Here is a 22,844-nt window from a genome sequence, read left to right as displayed (position 1 = left end):
ACAACCATTATAGCCCAAATTTTAATAATATGTATGCATTAAGTGCATAGTAATTACATAAATTGCAAAAAAGTGCAATAAACTACAAAAAATTGAAAATCGTTTTTGTTTTTTTTACATATATTTCTAGTTAGAGAAATTTAAGAGGCTTATCCCTCAAAACTGTAAATACAAAAAAGTTGCACAAACTAGTTTCCCACCACAGGAAATTTATTTGAAGTGTCTTCATAGTTTTACTTTTGAAATACACCAATTTTTATATACTGCAGGAAAAACGAAAATAAATATTATAGTGCAAATTTGCAAAAAAGCAGCATATGCATCAAAATAAACTATTTCCAGCAGTGCAATTCGAGTTCTAAGCATCCCAGAAACGACACAGAAAGTCATAAAGTCAAAGATAACTTTTAAAAACACCAGTATAGGCTCTGAGGCCCTGACAGTAAAAAAAACTACATTTCCGCGAAAATGACGTCACTTCCGGTTTCGGGCAGGTAATGGCGGACATGCAAAAGTTCGTGCTGACCTCTATTCCAACGTAGGAAGTGTTATGAACAGCTGATCGGATCGGCAAAACGTGTTTCTGGAATATTATGTTTTTGTTGCTACAAGCGCTTTTTATGCAGTTTTTGCAAAGCTATATGTGGAAGGAAACCGTGACCTAGGACAAGCTGATGGCATAAGATGTAAGTACAACTTCTCCGGTTTCATATGTAAAAAAAAATTATTGCTCTAGCTTACGTGGTTGCAGAGCTACCGGGATTTAAAAATAGTTACGCAAAACGGAGCGTGCCCGCTCCGACCGGTTTTAAAGGGTTAAATAGATTCAACACCTTTCTTCTACAGAATTGCAGACTGCACAGATGGTACCTTCCCAAAGGAAAAATTACTATAGCTTACTAGGTTATATTAGACTTAATAGTTACTATATACAATAATGGATTCTATAAATTTTACATCAGATGAAAACTTTGGTTGTAAGATTCAGATAATTATTTATTAAAAGCGAGACATTTTAAATGAGAATAAGAGAGAAAAGTATGTCTTTGTGCCCCCTTTTCCCTGTTAATGCCCTCCCTGCCCCCCTGGCATAACTTTGCTAGATCCGCCCCTGCACAGTTACCAGCCGTCAGCTTTCGTATTATAGGATCCTGGTGTAGAAAGTAATATTAAATAAATTCTAACAACAGCTTATCAAGTTTAAACCTGCTGCTGTTGTTTAGCCGCTGGTTTCCTCTTTGTGGTGCAAAGTGGGCCAAAAACAAACGAGAGACGGGACTCGCGACAGAAAAGCCGATCAGCTGATGATTGATCAGTTTCATGATTGAAGTAGCAACAGGAGAGGGAGGGGGAGAGAAGAGGCAGTCGCTCCATATATCGGTTGTTAAGCTTAATGTGGGAATGCTTTACAAACATTCAGAGATGAACTTACACACTTGCTTTACTTCTCGCTGGGATAACTTTCTCGGAGATGAAATGCTGGTTTGGTAGCGAGGCTCCAAATGCTCAACCAGACCGCCGCCAGGTCTCGCATGCCACAGCCGCTCTATCACGTGATGCATACCGCTCCGACGTGCTAAGGTTATGAGCTGGGTTATGCCATGTCACAAGTTTTGTGAGATGTTTTTTTATATTTAATGGATTGGATTACATTTTTCATTCCTCTCCGATATCTGATCCAGTAATTTAGGTCAGTATCGGACCAATACCGATAAGTAATATCGGATCAGTCCATCTGTAGTGTCTGACACTTCAGCCAGTGAGTGAGAGCTCTCCAGCCTGCAACACTGGCTCCCTGTCTGGTGCATTGCCTTTGTGTCACGGGCTTACACGGCCAGCAAAGGCCTGCTCAGTGAGTTGGGACTTTATGACTCACCTCGAGTGTCTCATTCGAGTTCACTCTTGAGGCTCATCTGTCTGCGGACAGCACGTAGTGACGGTGCTGGGGTTGGACCTTCGGGTCGTCACCTTGCTCACCCCTCCACTTCAGTAGGCTAGGCTGCCATCCCCCCTCTCTGTCTGTCGACAGCACGGAGCGGCTTTGGCTCTGTGGATGGACAGGCCTCATCCCTAGCTTGACCTGTTAGTGTAGGCTGTGCTTCCCTGGCGTGTTGCCCGCTTCGCCGGCTTACACACAGTCGGACCTAACTGTGGCGAGTGAGAGTTCTCCAGCTTGTAGCGCCGACCCTCTGTCTGGCATTGCCCACACGTTGTAGGCTTATGCGACCAGCGGGATCCTACTTGGCAGCTCGGTGTGCTGCGCTCCCTGGCGGTCTGTCTCGCGGTTCCCGGGCTGACCTTGAGCGGCTGATCACTTGCGGTCCTGCGTCCTGCACGACCGGTACAGGCCAGTCTGGCATCTGCAGACTGCTGCCTCCACCCCCCAGCTTGGCCTTCGCGTCTGACGAAGCCCTGACCGGGGTGGTCTGCTTATGTGTACTTTGTCAGTGGTTCATTGGCACCTTCACTCTCTGCAATTCGGTTGCACTGTCCCCTCACAGGGTGTCTTACAGAGTTACCCCGTACATATGGAATATGTAATGGTGTGGACAGATAGTCTCGATATGCTAGAGAACGTTCGGTTACTGTGTAACCTGGGTTCTCTTAGTAAGAGATTATCTCTCCACCGTCAGGCTGCTTGGAGACACGTTCCAATCCAACTATCACCCGTGTCACGTCTGCACAGCTGTTTTATTCGTGAGCTGTGGGGCGTGGCCGGGCGTGCCGGAGTGTCTTAAAGAAGTATCCATGCGCCACGACCAAGAAGAGGTTGTACCCCGTACATATGGAATAAAACGGTGTGGAGAGAGTCTCTCACTAAGAGAACCCAGGTTACACAGTAACCGTACGTTACGTTACTTTCACATTACTCTGTAAAATGATCAGTTAACCATGTGAACCTATAGGCTACAGCCCCACACACCAAGACAAAACCCTATCCAAATGAGCACACACATCTTTCTCTTAGCATTTTGGTGTAAACACAAAGCCGACAACACAAATCAAAGATGAAAACTTTCATTAATGAATTCATTTTTTTAATTATTTCATTTATTCAAACATTACTAAAGTCATTTATTTTATAATAATTTAATTTTAAACAAAAACATTATTTTTAAATCTATTATTCAAAATGAATTATTAATCCATCAATAAATACTAAAAATCGACAATGAATTTCACAAAAAAAAGAATTAAACTCTCAATAAAGACCTCATTTCAAAAACCATTTTCGGATTCCAAATTTAAAAAAACAGATTTTCAAAAACGTTTTTCAAACAGAATTTTAAAAAAGAGAAATAAGTAAATGGATTCAAAATCAAAGATTTATTATATTTAAAATGGCAATCCCATTCCTCATTTGAAAATCCATTTCCCTTTCCTATTAGCTATTGGAATAACTATCTCATTTCTGAAATCCCGATGTCTGTAAACACTCAGTCCAGATGTTAGCACATTACTTTCTGATACTTAGAGTTAAAAGAACTGAGACAGAGTGATTAAAAATCACAGCTATCAATTCTCTGATTCCTTATATCAGTGCCCTCTGCTAAGACTGGAGATGATTGATTTCAGTTCATTAAATTTAATATGTGAGTGCACACATTCATTCTCAACTGGACAGGGATGATGATCAAGGACCATGTGCAGTTTTATTTTTTACACGATGGCTGTGTTTATTAATGCAATTTGAAAATTAATACTCAAAAGTTATATAAGTATGTATAAGTATATATTATGATTTCATCAAATCCCAGCCTCTAACACAGTATGCTGAATCGCAGCATTGAATGTCCAGTATATTCTAATCAGTACAATTTAAGCATTTACTGCACATACAGTATCTACACCTGTGTGGCAAATGTGTGGTAAAGATACAGATAATGAAATGTAATTATTAATAAAATATACATAATAAAAGAACAAAAAAATTGTTTCAGTTCATCACTTTTCTCTGTATGTGTGTGTTTATAAAGGCCCTGAATTCTGTGATATATACTGTACTACTTGTACAGTACTGTACTGTTACATATTTTCAAAAGTAATTAATTACTTAGTTACTTAGTTACTTTTTAAAAACATGATACGCAACCTGAATATGTAATCAAACATACAGACCTTTCAGCCCAATTCTATTTTTTCTGCATAATCCATCATATAAAATTGAATCCAATGAAAAAGTCTCTTTTAAAAATTGTTTTATTAGTTTTAATCTTTTAACTTTATGCACATTGCATCAAGCAACAATTAAATTATATGCCACAGTCTTTGACTTGAAGAAATTGTTTAACATTTAAACCTATTTTCTGCATATTACAGCATATAAAATAAAATATTTTTTTCTGTTTACACACACTCTTTCAAATAGAGTGTTAGAAGTAAACACTGTGGAGGTTTGGCCGGTGCCGCAGCAGTCAGCGGTTTCTCTGTACACAGTGTACAGAGTGTACAGAGGACACTAATGTTTTTGCCACTTTGTACAGAATCAAACTCAAAGTAATGTGAGTGCTTCCAAGCTTTAAACACTGCATGGTCGTACTCTCTCCCGCACTCCATACTATCCATTGTTGATCTGCACACATCTGTTTCTGCCACACACGTCGCACGCTTGTATGTCGTTGTCATGAGACACTCTCTCAAAAAAAATCACGGTTTAGTAACGCAGTGGGAAGTGGGTTGTAAAACTTTTGTTTCTCGCTGATATAACGAGCTTAATCTTAAACTGCAGGGAGCAGGACAAATTGTATCAGATATGCTCGGCATGTGGGAAGCTTTTGTTCAAGAGCTGATAGTTTTTTCAACCGATGTTGAAATGTCCACGTTCCGCCACTTCCAACGCCTCAGGGAGCTGTCGCTTAGCACTGCATCAGCACCACGGAAATACACGGATACATCCGACGACACGAGACAGGATTCACAGTGCGTTTTTAGGACTTTCAGGTGGACCAATGTTTTCTTTTCTAATCAAACCAGAAAGCTTTAATGAGCAGCTGGATTTGTCTCTCTTTAACTGGCTGGACACAGACGACATGGAAACGCAGCTGATTGAACTGAAAAGTTCGACTCTGTGGGGGACAAAGTTTGCAGAACTATGAAAGCAGCTGGAATCCAAAGCTGTGCGTGTTCATGGAGCTTGCATTTTTACCTGCTGGACATCAATACCAGACAACTTTAACTCTCTCAAGAACATTGCACAGACCCTATTGACAATATTTGGCTCTACATATCTGTGTGAGCAGATTTTCTCTCACATAAAGAATGTGATCCCCAGATAACACAGCTGACAAATACAAAGCACGATCAGAGATCACATTAACATGTGTATCCCTGTATTAACAAATATCATATTGGCCCAGTTATTTTTTTCTTATCATTGTTGTGAGGAGACCATAAATAGCATTTGCATTTTCTGTTGTATAGTTCCTTTGCTGTTATGGTGTTCTTGTTATTTATAAAAAGTGTTTTTTGAAAATAGCTGATCTGCACGTTGCCAACATCTGTCAACAATTATCGCACGACGTCTGAGCGGCATTGAGGAGAGTAAACACAAGGAAAGCGGTGGGGCCAAACGCCATCACCGGCCGTCTGCTGCGCTGCTGTGCTGACCAGCTAGCAGGTGTGTTCACTTCCATCTTCAACGAGTCCCTGGCGAAGTCTGTGGTCCCCACATGCTTCAAAAGATCCACCATCATCCCGGTGCCCAAGAACAGCAAACCCTCATCCCTGAACGATTACCGGCCAGTTGCACTGACCTCGGTAGTAATGAAGGTGTTCGAGAGGCTGCTGAAGAACAGCATCTCCTCCTCCATCCCAGACACCACAGATCCGCTCCAGTTCGCCTACCAACCCAACAGATCCACAGAGGACGCCATCGCCCATGTCCTGCACACCACCCTCAGCCACGTGGACAAGAAACAGGGCAACTATGTGAGAATGCTGTTTGTTGATTACAGTTCAGCGTTTAACACAATAGTGCCCAGCAGACTGCTCACAAAGCTGAGGGATCTGGGACTCAACAGCCGTATGTGTGCATGGGTGTTGGACTTCCTCACTGGCAGAACTCAGGTGGTGAGGGTGGGTAGATGCGTCTCTAACAGCATCACCATCAACACAGGAGCACCACAGGGATGTGTCCTGTGTTAAGGACCAAAAAGCCAGGCAAGGACAGAGAGACTCAAGAGGAGCTTCTATCCCCAAGCCATCCGGGCCCTAAACCAAACCTCCGCCTACACACACACACACACGCCCTCTCACATCATCCATAAGCAGAGATGGGTAACAGGTCACTGTAATCCGATTACTTTTTTCAAGTAATGAGTAATGTAAGGGATTACCATTGCAAAAACGGTAATTAGATTACCGTTACTTTTCCGTAGGAACGCTGCGTTACTGCGTTACTAAAACCGTGAGTTTTTGCGAGAATGTCTCATGACAGTGACGTAAGCGAGTGCGACGTTCATGACAACAGCTGTCTGCAGATCAACAGTGGATAATATATCAAGTACGGGAGAGAGTATGAGCGTGCAGCGTTTAAAGCGTGGAAGTACTGACCTTATTTTGAGTTTGATTCCATATTTGATTACATTTTGTATGATGGATTATGCAGAAAAAGTAGAATTGGGCTGAAAGATCTATCGCTTTATCGCCTATTCAGGTTGTAAATCGTGTTTTTAAAAAGTAACTAAGTAACTAAGTAATTAATTACTTTTGAAAATAAGTAATCAGTAAAGTAACAGGATTACTTTTTTCAAGTAACTTGACCAACACTGTCCATAAGTGACTGAGACAGGACTCTCTTCTAGACACTCTAAACCCACCGGCACAATGTACATTTCAAATTCCTTTAATTTTAAATATGTTCATATTGTCTATTTTGTAAAATAGTCAGATTGCCTATTCTTATTCAATTCACTTTATGTACAGAATTCACCTGCTTGCTGCATACATGCTACTACTGCACATTCACCTAATGTATATATTATATATAATGTTCTTCCTCTCTTCCCCCCCTTTTGCACAAGTCGAGGAGCGTGTCAGGTTACATTTCACTGTGTGTTATATAACTATGCATGTGGCGAATAAAGAACCTTGAACCTTGAACCTTGAACAAATATAGTTCTATAAGGCTGTTCTTTATGGTGTGTAACAGCTGATATGCAGCGTTATTAAATTTATAGTTAATGCAAGAGTTGATAGGCACATTAACATTTTAGATGGCACTCGTCATCAGAAAGGTTGCCGACCCCTGCTCTAGATTATTCTTTTTAATGTGATGTATGACATGGAGAGTCCTTCTAATACTGTCTTGGGCCTGTCTCTGACAGATCAACCCGGTTTGATCCAGATTAATAAGTTTGAGTATGATGTCATCTAGTCGTTTGGCTATTATGGATGTGCATATTTTATAATCCAGGCTTAATACTGATATTGGTTGATTAGTGGCTACAGTTCAGTTCATCTTTTCCTTTCTTAGGAACAACAGAAATGATCGCTTCTTTCCATGAGCGAGGGACCTCCACTATTTTAAGGACCCAGCTGCACACTGCTGCTAACTTCTAACTCCGTTAAACTTATGAAAGGATGAAAGAAAAGATGAAAGAATTTAGACAGTTTTTAACTCTCAGTGATGCCGCAGTGTTCGTTTGACTTTGGGACCCGAACCAAAGTCATATTAAAACATTTTTTGGCAGATTTTTTGAGCGCCGTGTACCACATAAAATCTGTTCGAGGTCAGTAAGCACAAACAGAATTCATATATAAGGCGCACCAGATTATAAGGCGCACTGCCGATTTTTTGAGAAAATTAAAGGGTTTTAAGTTTGCCTTATACAGGGAGTGCAGAATTATTAGGCAAATGAGTATTTTGTCCACATCATCCTCTTCATGCATGTTGTCTTACTCCAAGCTGTATAGGCTCGAAAGCCTACTACCAATTAAGCATATTAGGTGATGTGCATCTCTGTAATGAGAAGGGGTGTGGTCTAATGACATCAACACCCTATATCAGGTGTGCATAATTATTAGGCAACTTCCTTTCCTTTGGTAAAATGGGTCAAAAGAAGGACTTGACAGGCTCAGAAAAGTCAAAAATAGTGAGATATCTTGCAGAGGGATGCAGCAGTCTTAAAATTGCAAAGCTTCTGAAGCGTGATCATCGAACAATCAAGCGTTTCATTCAAAATAGTCAACAGGGTCGCAAGAAGCGTGTGGAAAAACCAAGGTGCAAAATAACTGCCCATGAACTGAGAAAAGTCAAGCGTGCAGCTGCCAAGATGCCACTTGCCACCAGTTTGGCCATATTTCAGAGCTGCAACATCACTGGAGTGCCCAAAAGCACAAGGTGTGCAACACTCAGAGACATGGCCAAGGTAAGAAAGGCTGAAAGACGACCACCACTGAACAAGACACACAAGCTGAAACGTCAAGACTGGGCCAAGAAATATCTCAAGACTGATTTTTCTAAGGTTTTATGGACTGATGAAATGAGAGTGAGTCTTGATGGGCCAGATGGATGGGCCCGTGGCTGGATTGGTAAAGGGCAGAGAGCTCCAGTCCGACTCAGACGCCAGCAAGGTGTAGGTGGAGTACTGGTTTGGGCTGGTATCATCAAAGATGAGCTTGTGGGGCCTTTTCGGGTTGAGGATGGAGTCAAGCTCAACTCCCAGTCCTACTGCCAGTTTCTGGAAGACACCTTCTTCAAGCAGTGGTACAGGAAGAAGTCTGCATCCTTCAAGAAAAACATGATTACTCCACAAGTACTCCACAGCGTGGCTGGCAAGAAAGGGTATAAAAGAAGGAAAAACTAATGACATGGCCTCCTTGTTCACCTGATCTGAACCCCATTGAGAACCTGTGGTCCATCATCAAATGTGAGATTTACAAGGAGGGAAAACAGTACACCTCTCTGAACAGTGTCTGGGAGGCTGTGGTTGCTGCTGCACGCAATGTTGATGGTGAACACATCAAAACACTGACAGAATCCATGGATGGCAGGCTTTTGAGTGTCCTTGCAAAGAAAGGTGGCTATATTGGTCGCTGATTTGTTTTTGTTTTGTTTTTGAATGTCAGAAATGTATATTTGTGAATGTGGAGATGTTATATTGGTTTCACTGGTAAAAATAAATAATTGAAATGGATATATATTTGTTTTTTGTTAAGTTGCCTAATAATTATGCACAGTAAGTGTCACCTGCACACACAGATATCCCCCTAAAATAGCTAAAACTAAACACAAACTAAAAACTACTTCCAAAAACATTCAGCTTTGATATTAATGAGTTTTTTGGGTTCATTGAGAACATGGTTGTTGTTCAATAATAAAATTATTCCTCAAAAATACAACTTGCCTAATAATTCTGCACTCCCTGTAGTTTGGAAAATTCAGTAACCTGAAGTCAGTGAAGTTAGCTCTTACTCTTTTCTCTCTCTGTGAAATACAGCAGGGGGACGTTTAGCCCACAACACACTGTGAGACAAACTGCACACAAACAGTTTGTGTGCTTGCTGATGTTTGTTGAGCTGATAGAAGCGTTGCATTTGAAATTACCTGACACTTAAAAAATATTACTCCCTTCAAGTCCCTTCACTCCCAATATTACTCCCTTTAATACAATACAGCTTTATTTATATAGCACATTTAAAAACCAGCGATACACCAAAGTGCTTTACAATAGAAACAGGGAAATTAAGACATGATTAAATAAAAGACCATTAACAAAGTACCACATATGTCAGCAGGTTGAAGGCACTAATTATACAGGAATAAAAGGGAATATAAGAACAAAGTTACTAAGAACAGATATAACTAAAAGATAAAGTACACAGATAAAAATGGAGCCAAATATAAAATAGGGATACTAACTAGATCCCTATTTTGTTTGAAATACCTAGCTTTTAAAACTCTAGCTTTTAATACCTAGCTTTTAAAACTCACTTATTTAAAAGCTAGGTTAAATAAGTGAGTTTTTAAACGAGATTTAAAAGATAAAATGGAGTCTGACGCACGGATAGCGATGGGAAGGTTGTTCCACAGGTTAGGTGCAACCAGGGCAAAAGCACGGTCACCCCTACATTTAAGTCTAGATCTAGGCTGAACCAAAAGTAATTTAGCTGAAGACCTGACAGCTCGCCCAGGGACATATGGACTAAGGAGATCGACAAAATAGTTAGGGGCTAAATTATTCATAATTTTAAAGGTGAGCAACAATATATTAAATTCAAATTCATACGATATTTTATGGGTAACCAATGCAAATCAGCAAGAACAGGGGTGATAGAGGCATGCTTTCTAGTACCAGTCAGAAGGCGAGCCGCAGCATTTTGGACAAGCTGAAGTCTATGAAGGAGAGCAGAGTGAAGACCAAAGTAGAGAGAATTACAGTAATCCAATCTAGAGGTCACAAAAGCATGAATGAGCTTTTCAAGATCTTCATGAGGAACATAGTGCTTAGGCTCAGAAATAAGGCGCAGTTGGTAAAAGCTAGATTTAATTACAGAAGACACTTTTTTGTTAAATTTAAAAGAGCTATCCAGCAGGACACCTAAGTTAACCATGTCAGAGAGAGAAGTGGCAAAGGAACCAAGGGTATCAGCTAATAGGCCCCGGGGGATATGGTTGCCAAACACTACAATTTCCGTTTTCTTATCATTCAGGATAAAGGAGTTACCCAAAAGCCGTTCTTTGACTTCTCTCATGCACTCTAGGAAGCAGTTTAATGAGAGAGCAATGTCATCATTTAATTGAAAATATATTTGAATATCGCCAGCATAGCCGTGATAAGAAATGTTATATTTTTCAAAGATTAAGCCTAGGGGGAGCATGTATAATGAGAATAACATTGGGCCAAGCACAGAGCCTTGGGGCACACTACAGCATAAGGATGCAGTTGAGGAAGAATAAGTACCCAAGGTAACAGAGAAAGACCTGTTCAAGAGGTACGATTTGAACCAATTAAGGGCTTCACCCCAAATGCCCACAGTGCGCTCTAACCTCATTAATAAAATATTATGGTCGACCATATCAAAGGCTGAGGACAGATCCAATAAGACTTATACAGCAGAATGCCCTGAATCAGTAATTAAGTGAAGATCATGAAGGACTCTCAGCAAAGCTGTTTCGGTGCTGTGGCGTGGTTTAAAACCAGACTGAAATTTATCACAGATGTCGTGCGCATCCAGGTAAGCCTGGAGTTGCGAGAGAACTATCTTCTCTAAGATTTTGGAGAGGAACGGAAGTTTGGAGATCGGCCTATAATTAACGAGGTTGTTACGGTCAAGACACCTTTTTTTAAGAACAGGTTGCACTACAGCATGTTTAAAAACAGAGGGAACATAGCCAGAAGACTATTATGAATTCATTAAAAATAAGATACTGGGCCCAATTGCATCAAAGCCATCCTTAACAATCCGGTCTTTAAGTCTGACGTCGTAGCCATTTCCGGTACCCTGCTTCAGGTCTCAAAGTCAAATGAACAGCTCACTAGTTTCCACCCTAACATAATATACCATGTTCTGACTTAGGGATTTCTGATAAAATTCAAATATATAGCTCTGCTATTGCTTCTGACAAAACTAAACAGCAGTGACGTTTGTAGGGTTACAAAAGGTGGGCTAGCTCTTATATATTGATGTGCTACGTGGTGGCTAGTTACACAGCTATGGTTTGCATAATATAAACACATTAGCAAAGAGAAACTGGAGGATGAATGCTAACCTGTAAACGGACCAAACTTCAGTCAGGAGAGCAACTGAGATAATCCATCCACAATATGAGGTTAGTCATTAATATACTGCTGCATGGGCTGGGCTGTAGTTACATCGTAAGGTTTTATAAACTAAGCTTTAAAATGAATGTCGGTAATAAAAACTGAGAGAGACCAACAAACGGTAAGTAAATCATGCTTATTTTAATGTAAGCAAATTTTTGCTCTTTACTCATATATGTTTAGGGTTAGGGTAGCCACACCTATGCCAATATGTTGACTTGACAAAACCAACTTTAACCCCTGACTTTGACACACAGTTTTGCCCATTACACAAACAGACCTGCCTTTCATGTGTTAGGCTCAAATCAGTTTGATGTTTGGAGGCTTGCAGTGACGTTTGCCTCAAATAGCTCACACCAAAAGTAATGAGTCTGTTTTAAAAATATAAGAAGTTGAAAGTACAGATATTTGTTTAAAAATGTAGCAAGTAAAAGTAAAAAGTTGTCAGAAAAAGAAACTCCAGCCGACTGTATTTAAGACCACCGCACACAACCAGTCTTGGCCATGATTCAATTCTGTGAATCATAGCCACCATTCATGCTCTGTTTCCTTCACACTTCACATGCCTGCCCTCCTGCCTCCATCATTCCAGATCTCACTGGATCACCCAGGCTGGGGTCACTGCTCTTGTTTACGCCATCAGGATAGTAAGCCTCAGAAATATCCCTCATTACCTTTCTTTCCCATCACTTTGCCCAGTGCTGGTCTGACATCTCTCTCGTTCTGTTGCAGGGACTCAGATTCTCGCTCCACAACCCACGACTCACCCCCGACTCTCACTCTGTCTCAAGCTTCATGTTCATAGCTCCCAAAGTTAATTCATTTGTTGTAAATAAAGCCTTGTTAGAAAACCTAGTACTGTGCCTTCGCCTGTATCTGCACTTGGATCCACTTTCACATGACTACGCCACCACTCAAGTAAAGTACAGATACCAGAAAATTTTACTTAAGTACAGTAATGAAGTATTTGTACTTCGTTACTTCCCACCTCTGTTAGTGGTCAGACTCCAATGGCCCATCAGAACAAAATGGAATCCCAGCGGTGACAGGGATTAAGGGACTACCCCACACAGTCTAGATCAGGGGTCAGCAACCTTTAAGGCCCAAAGAGCCACTTGGACCCGGTTTCCACGCAGAAGAAAACACTGGGAGCCGCAAATACACTTTGACATCTAAAATGAAGATAACACTGTATATATTGTTTTTTACCTTTATGCTTTGTGTGAACAACTAAGGTGTGCTGCTTATGAAATCCATGAAGTGCTACAGAGAAAATTACATTTTATTTATGTAATTAACACATTTTGAACTCTTAAAGAAATATAACAAAAGCAAAGACACCCAGCTGAACTAAAATGATGCATGTAGCAAACAAAAACTGTTGTCAGCCGCCACCCTTATATCGCCTTTGGGCTGTTGGAGCCTTGACCTGACTCTTAAAAAATAATTGGAAAAAAAAGCACTATGCTGCTGAAAAATGAAAAATAGATATTTGCAAAATTCTGCCTAAATATGTATTTTACCTGGTTAATGTGTGTGGCGGGGCGTGGTCTGTAGTGCCGCTGCATGGGAGTCGGACACACCTGAGCGGCACCCGCAATCACGCCTCGCCGCCTTAAAGTCTGTGCTCTCTGTGCTGTTGTGTTGTTGTTGGTATGTGTCGGGCTGTGAGCTGCAAAGCTACAGCCGGCTGTATGCGTACAGTAACCGTGTGTGAAAAGTGCTCAATAAAGAGATGCTGAAAAGCATGTCCATGGAAACATCGTCGGGTCTGCCGTGATATGTTTACAATGGGACTTCTGCTCCTGAACCTCTGCGCACAGCGTCTGCAAATCGGGGCTGTACGAAGTCACTTTTATCTTTACGCAGGACTGTAAGCTGTCATCTGTCGTCTGTGAGGCGTGAGCGGTGTTTGTTTTTAACATAGTTCACGGTGGAGCTGCTGACATAATGTGGATCCGAAGATCCATAATTGGCCTACCTGGGGTTGAAAGTCTCGATAAATGCAGTGTTACCGGCTTCCGCGAGTGTGACTCTTATTTTGAGCGATGAAAAAATAATAGAATATAATTTTATTTTTATATTTCAATATCACAATAATCTTCCAATTTAGAACTACAAGTTAAAAAAGAACTAACAAAAATAAAATACACTTCAGCTAAATACTTCTAATTCATTTTCCCAAACCACGCAGAGCCGCACTATAAGGACTAAAGAGCCGCATGCGGCTCCAGAGCCGCAGGTTGCCGACCCCTGGTCTAGATGCTGGTGGTAAAGATGAAGAAGGAAGTTGAATGGAGCCTGAGTAACATGGGAGAGGTAGTGATAGGGTGGAGGTGGGTTGCACAAAGGTGCGACAGATGCGCAGTGAGGTTTAAAGTACGTGGAGTGAAGGCTGATTGGCCTGAAGAAGGGAGGCAGAAAGATGTTTGGACTCGACCAGTGATGTCACAATGAGCTTGGCAGCATGGGAAAATAGTGATGTAAGGCTTAGATTAGCCACCAAACACCTAGGAAGCAGACAGAAGTGTGACTACAGATGTTCCTTATCAAACTTATGCATAAGCTTCCTTTCACTAGTGCTAGGACCAGAATTGGTCAGAATTGAACCCTGTGGAACTCCATAATTAACCTCCGCATGTGAAGAGGACTCTCCATTTACATGTACAAATTGGAGTCTATTAGATAGATATGATACAAACCACTGCAGTGCAGTACCTGTAATACCTACAGCATGGTCTAATCGCTCTAATAGGATATTATGGTCAACAGTATCGAACGCTGCACTAAGGTCTAGCAGGACAAGCACAGAGATGAGTCCACTGTCAGAGGCCATAAGAAGATCATTTGTAACCTTCACTAAAGCTGTTTCTGTGCTGTGCTGAGCTCTGAAACCTGACTGAAACTCTTCAAATAAGCCATTCCTCTGCAGATGATCTGTTAGCTGTTTGACAACTACTCTTTCAAGGATGTTTGATATGAAAGGAAGGTTGGAGATTGGCCTATAATTAGCTAAGACTGCTGGGTCTAGAGATGCTTTTTAAAGTAAAGGTTTAACTACAGCCAGCTTGAAAGCCTGTGGTACATAGCCGATTATTAGAGATAGGTTGATCACATTTTGTCACGGCTGCCGAGGCGAGCCATGTGGTGTTGGAGAAAAGGAGGACCCAAAATGCAGGCGATGACTGATGATTCGAGTGACGTTTATTTACAAGGTGGTGTAGTGGCAAACAAGCAGTGACGCATGACAAATAACTGAAGAAACCTAAACTGGGAGAACTAAATAACAAACCTGAGAACATACGAAAAGGGGTGCGGGGCAGAGAGACGAACGAAACACCATGGAACAGACAAACTGGCAACAGGCAGGAGAACACACAGGGCTTAAATACCCACAGCAGTAATCAGGGGATGAGAGACAGGAGGGCAACACACCTGGGACAAATCAGAACTGACAGGACAGGGGAAACGTAAACTTGAACACACTCACATGAGACGGGGACCTTCAGAATAAAACAGGAAACTCAGACACAGAGAACCAGACAAGACACTGAACTAAACAGCCAGATTGACAAACAGACAGTGTGACACCATAGACAGACAGAACATAGAAGTGGGACCAGGGCAGGCACAGAACAGAAACCTAACAAATGGCAAATCATAACAGAATACATACTCAGAATAAACAAAAGCATAATGAAACACAAAACACTAAGTCGGCAGACTCAGGACCATGACACATTTAAGATTGAAGCATTAATTAATGGCAGGACTTCTTTGAGCAGTTTTGTAGGAATGGGGTCTAAAAGACACGTTGATGGTTTGGAGGAAGTAATTATTGAAGTTAACTCAGAAAGATCAATTGGAGAAAAAGACTCTAAATGAATATCAATGGTACTGAAAGTAACTGTAGATAATGTTACATCTGTGAGATAATTATGAGTATTTTTTCTCTAATGGCTAAAGTTTTATTTGTAAAGAAATTCATGAAGTCATTACTAGTTAATGTTGAAGGAATGGTTAGCTCAACAGAGCTCTGACTTTTTATGGAGCCTTGTGGACTCGCTACTGCTCTATGATTGTGAAATAATAGATTGGGTTAATTTAGACACATCAGCAGGATGCAATGAGGCCTCTCTGCAGACAAAAACTGGATCAGTAATGAAGATGGATAGTTTGTGTCCGTGGTTCGCCTTAAGACAACCTACTATCCACCTCTAAGGGTTTGACATGAAACATATGGAAACAAAAGTAACAGAACGAGAAAATAAACTGACTGCAAGCATTGAAAATCCTCCATATTCTCCATCTGTCCATCCCAGGAATAGTCCCAACTACCAAGACTGTATGTGGTAACATCCAGCATGGAAGCTATTCATAATGAATGGAAAAAAGCTATTGCTGTGCCTGGTTTCCTATGCACGAGGCCATTTGTGATGTTTGATGGAGTATGAACAAAATTATGTCAGATTTCTCATTAATCCAGATTGATACTGCATATATACAGATTTTGTGAAGCAGACTCACTGTCTCCAATATGGAAAAGTGCTTGTTTGTGAAGTTTGTAAAGTTCCCTCCTCCCACATTCCAAAACCACAAAGTCATTATTTCCATATTAACTCGCGTTAGAATGTGAACACCGTGAGACATGTCCCCAGTCTGTCTCACCTCCAAAGTCGCCCCAGACTGTTTGATATTATGTTCTTTTCATGAAATGTAGCTATGCCAGATATAACCTCCCGATCATCTGCCAAAAAGTGGTTTCTGATGTTTTTACGTCCAGTATCTTTACTTATATTAGTAAATTGACTGTAGTGAACAGGATTCATGAAGGGGGCATATATAAAATACAGAAATGACCTGTTTTTGAAGTATCTTTATCACTCTGCCTATTTGTACCCATATTGTCATCAGTCCAGTTCTTGTTGATCTGTTCAAGTAAGTTTACAGAACTGTGATGTTGTTACAATTTTTGCTGCCCTCTTGGCTAAACTTCGAGGAAAACACATTTTTAATGTCAATAATGTTTTTTACCTAAATGACATAAAAATGACGCTTTGCCAAAAACTGATTGCAGTGATAGGAATGTTCTTTGTGAGAGATATGATTGACACATTTTTCACAGATTTTAGGGTGAAATCATTTATAACAGCTTAAATTCCCGCAATCACTTTTCACCACAACACTGGAACCATTTGAAAAGTCACGTATTGCGTTAGAATCCGAATTCTGAACCCTGCTGACATGACTCTGAGGCTCTGGCCTCACCATCATCACCATCACCGTACAAAGCGTCAGAAATGGCTTTGTAGCCCTTGGATGACTGATTATTTCTCAGCCTTTTCTTTAGATGTGTTGCTTTTTTTTTTAAAGCGTACTTCACTTTGGCAGTGATTTCTTGATGCAACATACCTGGGGATAATCAGGCCTGGGTTTGGCAAAACTGAACTGAGCTTTTAGTTAAATCAGTTAATTAAATAAATAAGTGCATTTAATCAGTTAATTCATGATTTATTATTTAAAAAACCAAAAAGCATTTCTTTATCTAGAAGGGTAAGTATTTTTTCCCATGTATGGCCAAGTATGTTTGGATAATATTTGGCAACTTTTACAAACCAATTAATCATTTTAAAATCTTCACTTTGTATTTTCTTGAATCATCCTTGAATATTAAAATTTTGCTTGACAATCTGAAACATTCGTGTGACAAACATGCAATAATGCAATGCAAATAAATAAGAATCACAAAGAAGGCAAATACTTCTTCACAACAGTGAATTCGCTTCCGTTCTTAACTTCAGATCATCTGTAGCAAATATTTAAATCTTTATTCAGCTGGCATGTGACTTTGAGACAGACACATAAATACTTGGTTCTAATTATAGAATCTGACCCAGTCAGAAAACTGGAGCACTTCTGGGCTTCCTGTCCAAAGCACAGCTGGACCAAGCAATTTGATAAATTCAACACATAATTATGATAATAATACGACATCAGCTACAGACACACCGGTGTGGACAGTAAATATTTTATTTTACACAACACATCAGATCCATCTGTGGAAGGTGATCAGAGTCCACAAATGCATATAATGCAGATTTATATGCATTTTAGAATGAAAACGATGTACTAAGGGGAAAAAACCCAAAACCCAGCAACACAAAAAAAATCAGGAAACAACACGAGCAGTTACAAAAGCGTTACCAGGTTACACAAACACACACACACACACACACACACACATATTAACAAATCAGTCAAGATGAGAAAAAAAATATTCTGAGGATCCTAACATGAAGCTAACCGTTACCACTTTGCTTTCTGTTTTACTGGCTTGTCATCCAAAGTGTCAGAAGCCTGGCCACACGGATCCGTTACTTCCTAAAACAAAAAGAAATCTGTCTATGCTGAACAGTGAAATCATCTGAGGCACAAGGCTAGTGTGGTGATTTTCAGGCAGGTTGTGACGTCAAATTTTTGGTTAGGCAATTTCCAAATATCAACATTAAAAGAAGCTTCTGTTCAACAACTCATTATTCCCAAATACACTTATGGAAAGTATTCTTATCATAAAATGTAAAATATTTTTGTTTCAGTGTTTCTGGAAAGCAAACCAAGCAGGGTTTTTATTGTAAATTCATTACATCAAACACCTCATCAAAACATTTAAAACCAAGAAATGAAACAGTTAACAATAATAAAAAGGCACGTTACAAGGTTTGCTGCAGGAAGTGCACTAATTGGAGAAAAATGCACTGAAACAGTTTCTTTGTGAACACGTTTCTTAAACCTGAATATAGGAGAAGAGACTCTGTGGGAACGGACCACTTTATGCCCCGTGGAAAATTGTAAAACAACAAGTGGGCTGTTAGTATTTCCATCACTCTGCTCTTAACTGGCAAGCAGCTGGCAGGAACAAATATCTGGCACAAACCGAGAACAAAAATAACTTTTTAAAGTAAATGGTAAATGGCCTGTATTTATATAGTGCTTTTCTAGTCCCTAGGGACCCCAAAGCGCTTTACATATCCAGTCATTCACCCATTCACACACACATTCACACACAAAGTGATATGAATGCAGCGGGACACAGAAACACAGCTGTCTTCTCAGCTGTCAACATCTGTAGATCACATGCTGCCATTTTGCTCTTCCCATAACCCCTGTAACAACTGTTACTAAAATGCAGAAGTATAGCCACAAATTTATCAAAAACAAGATTCACCTTTTTAATCACTACGCTAAGCACACGACACAAAAGAACGTCATTGTTCTGTTCCCTTCTTAAAATGCTGCACTTTTAATAGTTATCCCTGGATCCCAAACAGAACACAGCCTGAAAGCTATAACTTGATGTTGTGAGCCATCAGAGAATGCCCATTCGGTCATTTCACAGCGATTTCTCATCACTGTGTCTTGCTTTGCATTTGGTTTCTGGTGCTCTCAGCACTTCCCCGATAGAGAAAGGAGAACCGACACGAAATCTTCCAGCTGGGCCAAAGACGTCTCATTTAACGTTTGTTCTAGTTACACTGCATCTGATCCAGAAGTTCAAAGCCTCTGGTTATAACTTGTCTCACATTGTTTACTTAATGCCAGTTAGTGTCTTCTTAAGCTGTGTTTTGGACAGTGTCTGGACAATTAAAAGGAATATTTGTCCAACTTTTTTTTTGCCGTTTTACTCGAGCTTCTTGGACTGGATGGCCTGTGAATGTGAGGAGAGTCAAACCTCAAGTTTACAATTCAGACAAGCTTCAAATGATAAGAGACTTTTGAAGCTTGTTGTCTGGAGGTCTGAGCTGTAGTTGACTTTTTCCCCCCTTTCTTTACTCTTTTGCCATCTTTATCCAAAAGTACATTTACTGATAATACTTGAACTTGAGCAGATCTTTGAATGCAGGACTCTTACTTGCACTACTATGAGCAGTGTTTTGTAAGTATCAACAAGCCTTAGCAGAGTGTGGCTAAGCACCAGCAAGGTAAGTGAAGAAAAAGCCCACACGCTAGCAAACAAACTAAAAACACAGCATTAAAAACAAATAAAATGTGACAATCATTTTAAAATGCGGCTTTGATGCCCAAAGCTTCCCTTAAACTCGGCCACATATAAAGCGATGTGCTTTGCGGCTGAACAGTCTGTTCTCTGACGGCTTTAAAAATTAAACTAAAACGTTAATTATTGGATTCAGGCTTATGTACTGCTCTTATCTGGAGATCAGGTGATCAAACAATTCCACCAGGTTTATGGAGACTAGACTTAGGCTTTCACCTTCACTCCCAGCTGATAAACCAACCGCAAATAAAGAAATAAATGAGTGCAGTTTGGCCAGAACTTCCTTTTTCCTTTCCGGTGTCCACTGACTTTAACAAAGCCCTTCAACATGCACAGTAACCTCCAACATCATATTGCAATGAATGGTGTCAGTGCGCTCTTCACTTTGAGTGAGATTAAAGGCGTCTTAATGCTTTCCGCCGATTATCAGGGACATTTGTCTCACTTTCTCTGCCTCCAAAGATTTCCAACCTCAAGTGATGACATCTGCCCCCATTTTTTCCAACATATAAATATATATTTTGCTGATCACAGATTTTCATATTCTCACAGAAAACTGTGAGAAATGTAACTTTAAAAAGTTGAATTTTTAAAGTTCAGAATACAAGAAGGTTTGTGTGTTTAGTGCTGATGCACAAGAGGCTTCCGAATGGATGAGGTACGGGAGCGTCGTGGCTTATCTTTTGTCACTGAGTGGGAGGTTTTAAAAAAAGGACAACAACAGTAGTTATGTTAATCTGTTGGCCTGTAAAAGGCTGCTGTTAATGTTTGTTGTGTCTAAAGACCGCAGAAGACGAAAGATCTGTATCTACGAAACAAGCTCTCTGTTGTTTGGCCCCGACTTTCCCTCCGTCAATTAATGTCTCGTTGACCTGTGCTTGAACATTGTGGGTTCGGAATCATTAAGGAAATAGTCGGCCGACATTTGATTTTACTCGAGCTTCTTGGTCTGCGGATGGCCTCTGCCTTTGGATGACGAAGAGGTTTTGGGGTCAGCTGAGAGAAGAGCCATGATGTCCTGCATAGCCTTACTTATCTGAATTCCAAACCTGTGAGAGTCCTGGTAAGGAAAAAAAAAGAAAAGAAAAAGTAAGTATTGAGAAGTGAAAGGGAAGTGTAAAAAGCAGACAAACGTGTTACTGGGTACATAAATAAAACCACAGAGACAGAAGAAGGCAGAAAGAGAACATGGACAGAGAAGTGAGAAGTCAAACCCTCTTTAGAATGAACAAGGGATTTTTAGCGAGTTTCAAAATAAAAAGAACAAAATATTTATAGACACTGATCTCATACATTAATTTCAATTTCATTTCAAGGGTCCTTGGGTCCCAACATTCATGTGGCCCCTTCTTAAAAACCATTAAACCCATCTATACAATCTTGCCACCAAAACACACATTAAAAGCTCGGGGAAAAGGACACAACGTGTGAGGCATTAACCCACTCACAAATCTGAATGTCCCGAATTCCAGTCTGACTGCACAATGAGTGCATTCTGCAAAACCAGAGGCTCATCTGAGGAACATTTTGGCCAGGGACCGGACTGAGTAACAAAAAGTATGTCACGTCAAGGCCACATGATGAAAAACTGAATAGGCCTTAAACAGTGCACATCAGTTTCAACTCCATGAACTGGAGGGCATGACAGACTGCTTTAAAACAGGACCGAGTTCTCGTTCCAAAATCCAAGTACTGTCAGAAAATGCTTAAATGCATCTTTGCATAAAGTGAATCAGACGAATCTAAACATTCTCAGAAAAAACAGGAACAAATGTTGTGTCATTGTTTTTTCCTGTCAGAGGTTATGTTTTCAAATCATGTCTCGTCTTTCTGTCTGAAAAGACTCAGTCCAAACATTATAATGTCCTTTAATCAAAAAGATTGATTTCCCGAGAAGCCCAGGGAAATCAAGGTTTCTCAATGCATCCTCAACCGCCCCTACTGTCACGTTTGCTTGTTCATGTAAACTGAGTATTTTAGGGATCCAAACATTTAATATTTAATAATATTTAATATTTAACTCTGTTCTAACAAGATTGTGCACTTATTGTGAAAACTCCCACAATAAGTTACCACTGTGAGGCCCGGTTCATCGTCGTGTTTTTGCCCCATTCGAAAAATGTTGACGCATTCTTTTCATTACCAGCAAAACAGAAATATTGTTAAGTGGATAAAGTCGACATCTTTTTGACTTTTCAAAAGGAAACTTCCCAGGGTTTTATCCTTTTGTGAGTTGGGTTTCATTTAAGCTTAGATACAAGCCTAAGATACATTTTTTCTGTTCCCAAAACCCCCAAAATCTGAAGGTTTCTTAATTTCAGGTAATCCATTTTGAACCAGAACTAACATTTAGGCCTGATACGAGTCCTGCCTGTGCTGTGCAAACGAACTAAGTTGTCTACACTGATGATAAATAAAAAATAAATAAAATACAGCAGCTTAGTAATGGAGCTAAATTGATGTCCTCAGTTTGCAGACGGTTCCCCTTTTCTCATCCTCAGATGCATACTTTACTGGAAATCCAATGCGGTTTTCCTCTGAAAAAGCCTTTCATCTTTCTAGACTTTTTTTGTTGTTGCTGACAACGCCATCAAAGCTTGCTGCACACTTGGAATCAACCCAAAGTCACATTAAGTGCAGAAAGATTTGGTATTGAGGTTCAGAATTCCGAGGATCATCAGGTAAAAATCAAATGGCTGTTTTTGGCATTTCTTCTGAAATAAAAAAAAAAAAGAAAAAAGATTTTAGATGGATGTGTGTTGACTATGAAGAGCTGATGATTAAAAAGGAAGTGAAAATGAGTGAAAGGGTACATTCTTTCCTTCCCATACCCTGTGTACAGGACATCATAGCCTGTCTTGTGAAATGATTCTGTGAAAATTCAGTGACAACTGTGTGTCATTTAAAACCACAAACCCACCCCAAACATTGAAAAATCCTTCACCGTTTGTGGTCATGCTGATGTGTGATGTCAACCTTACCAAATAATACTCAGTGTTTGTTTACTGTGTAAATGGATGAGAGGT

General features: G+C 40.2%; 1 protein-coding gene across 1 annotated transcript in view; it reads right to left on the bottom strand.

The window, feature by feature from the left end:
- Positions 1–17,777: 17,777 nt before the first annotated feature.
- cpt1a2b (carnitine palmitoyltransferase 1A2b) overlaps positions 17,778–22,844 on the bottom strand; it is a 59,839-nt gene continuing 54,772 nt past the window's right edge. The window contains exon 19 of the mRNA XM_003446465.5: positions 17,778–20,878. Within this exon, the coding sequence (XP_003446513.1) occupies positions 20,750–20,878 (129 nt within the window). The 3' untranslated portion in view covers positions 17,778–20,749. The remainder of the gene's footprint in view (positions 20,879–22,844) is intronic.

The sequence above is a fragment of the Oreochromis niloticus genome, linkage group LG4 (genome assembly GCF_001858045.2).
Source record: "Oreochromis niloticus isolate F11D_XX linkage group LG4, O_niloticus_UMD_NMBU, whole genome shotgun sequence".
NCBI lineage: Eukaryota > Metazoa > Chordata > Actinopteri > Cichliformes > Cichlidae > Oreochromis > Oreochromis niloticus.
Note: the sequence above shows the minus strand (reverse complement) of the source record. Positions and strands in the feature narration are given on the sequence as shown.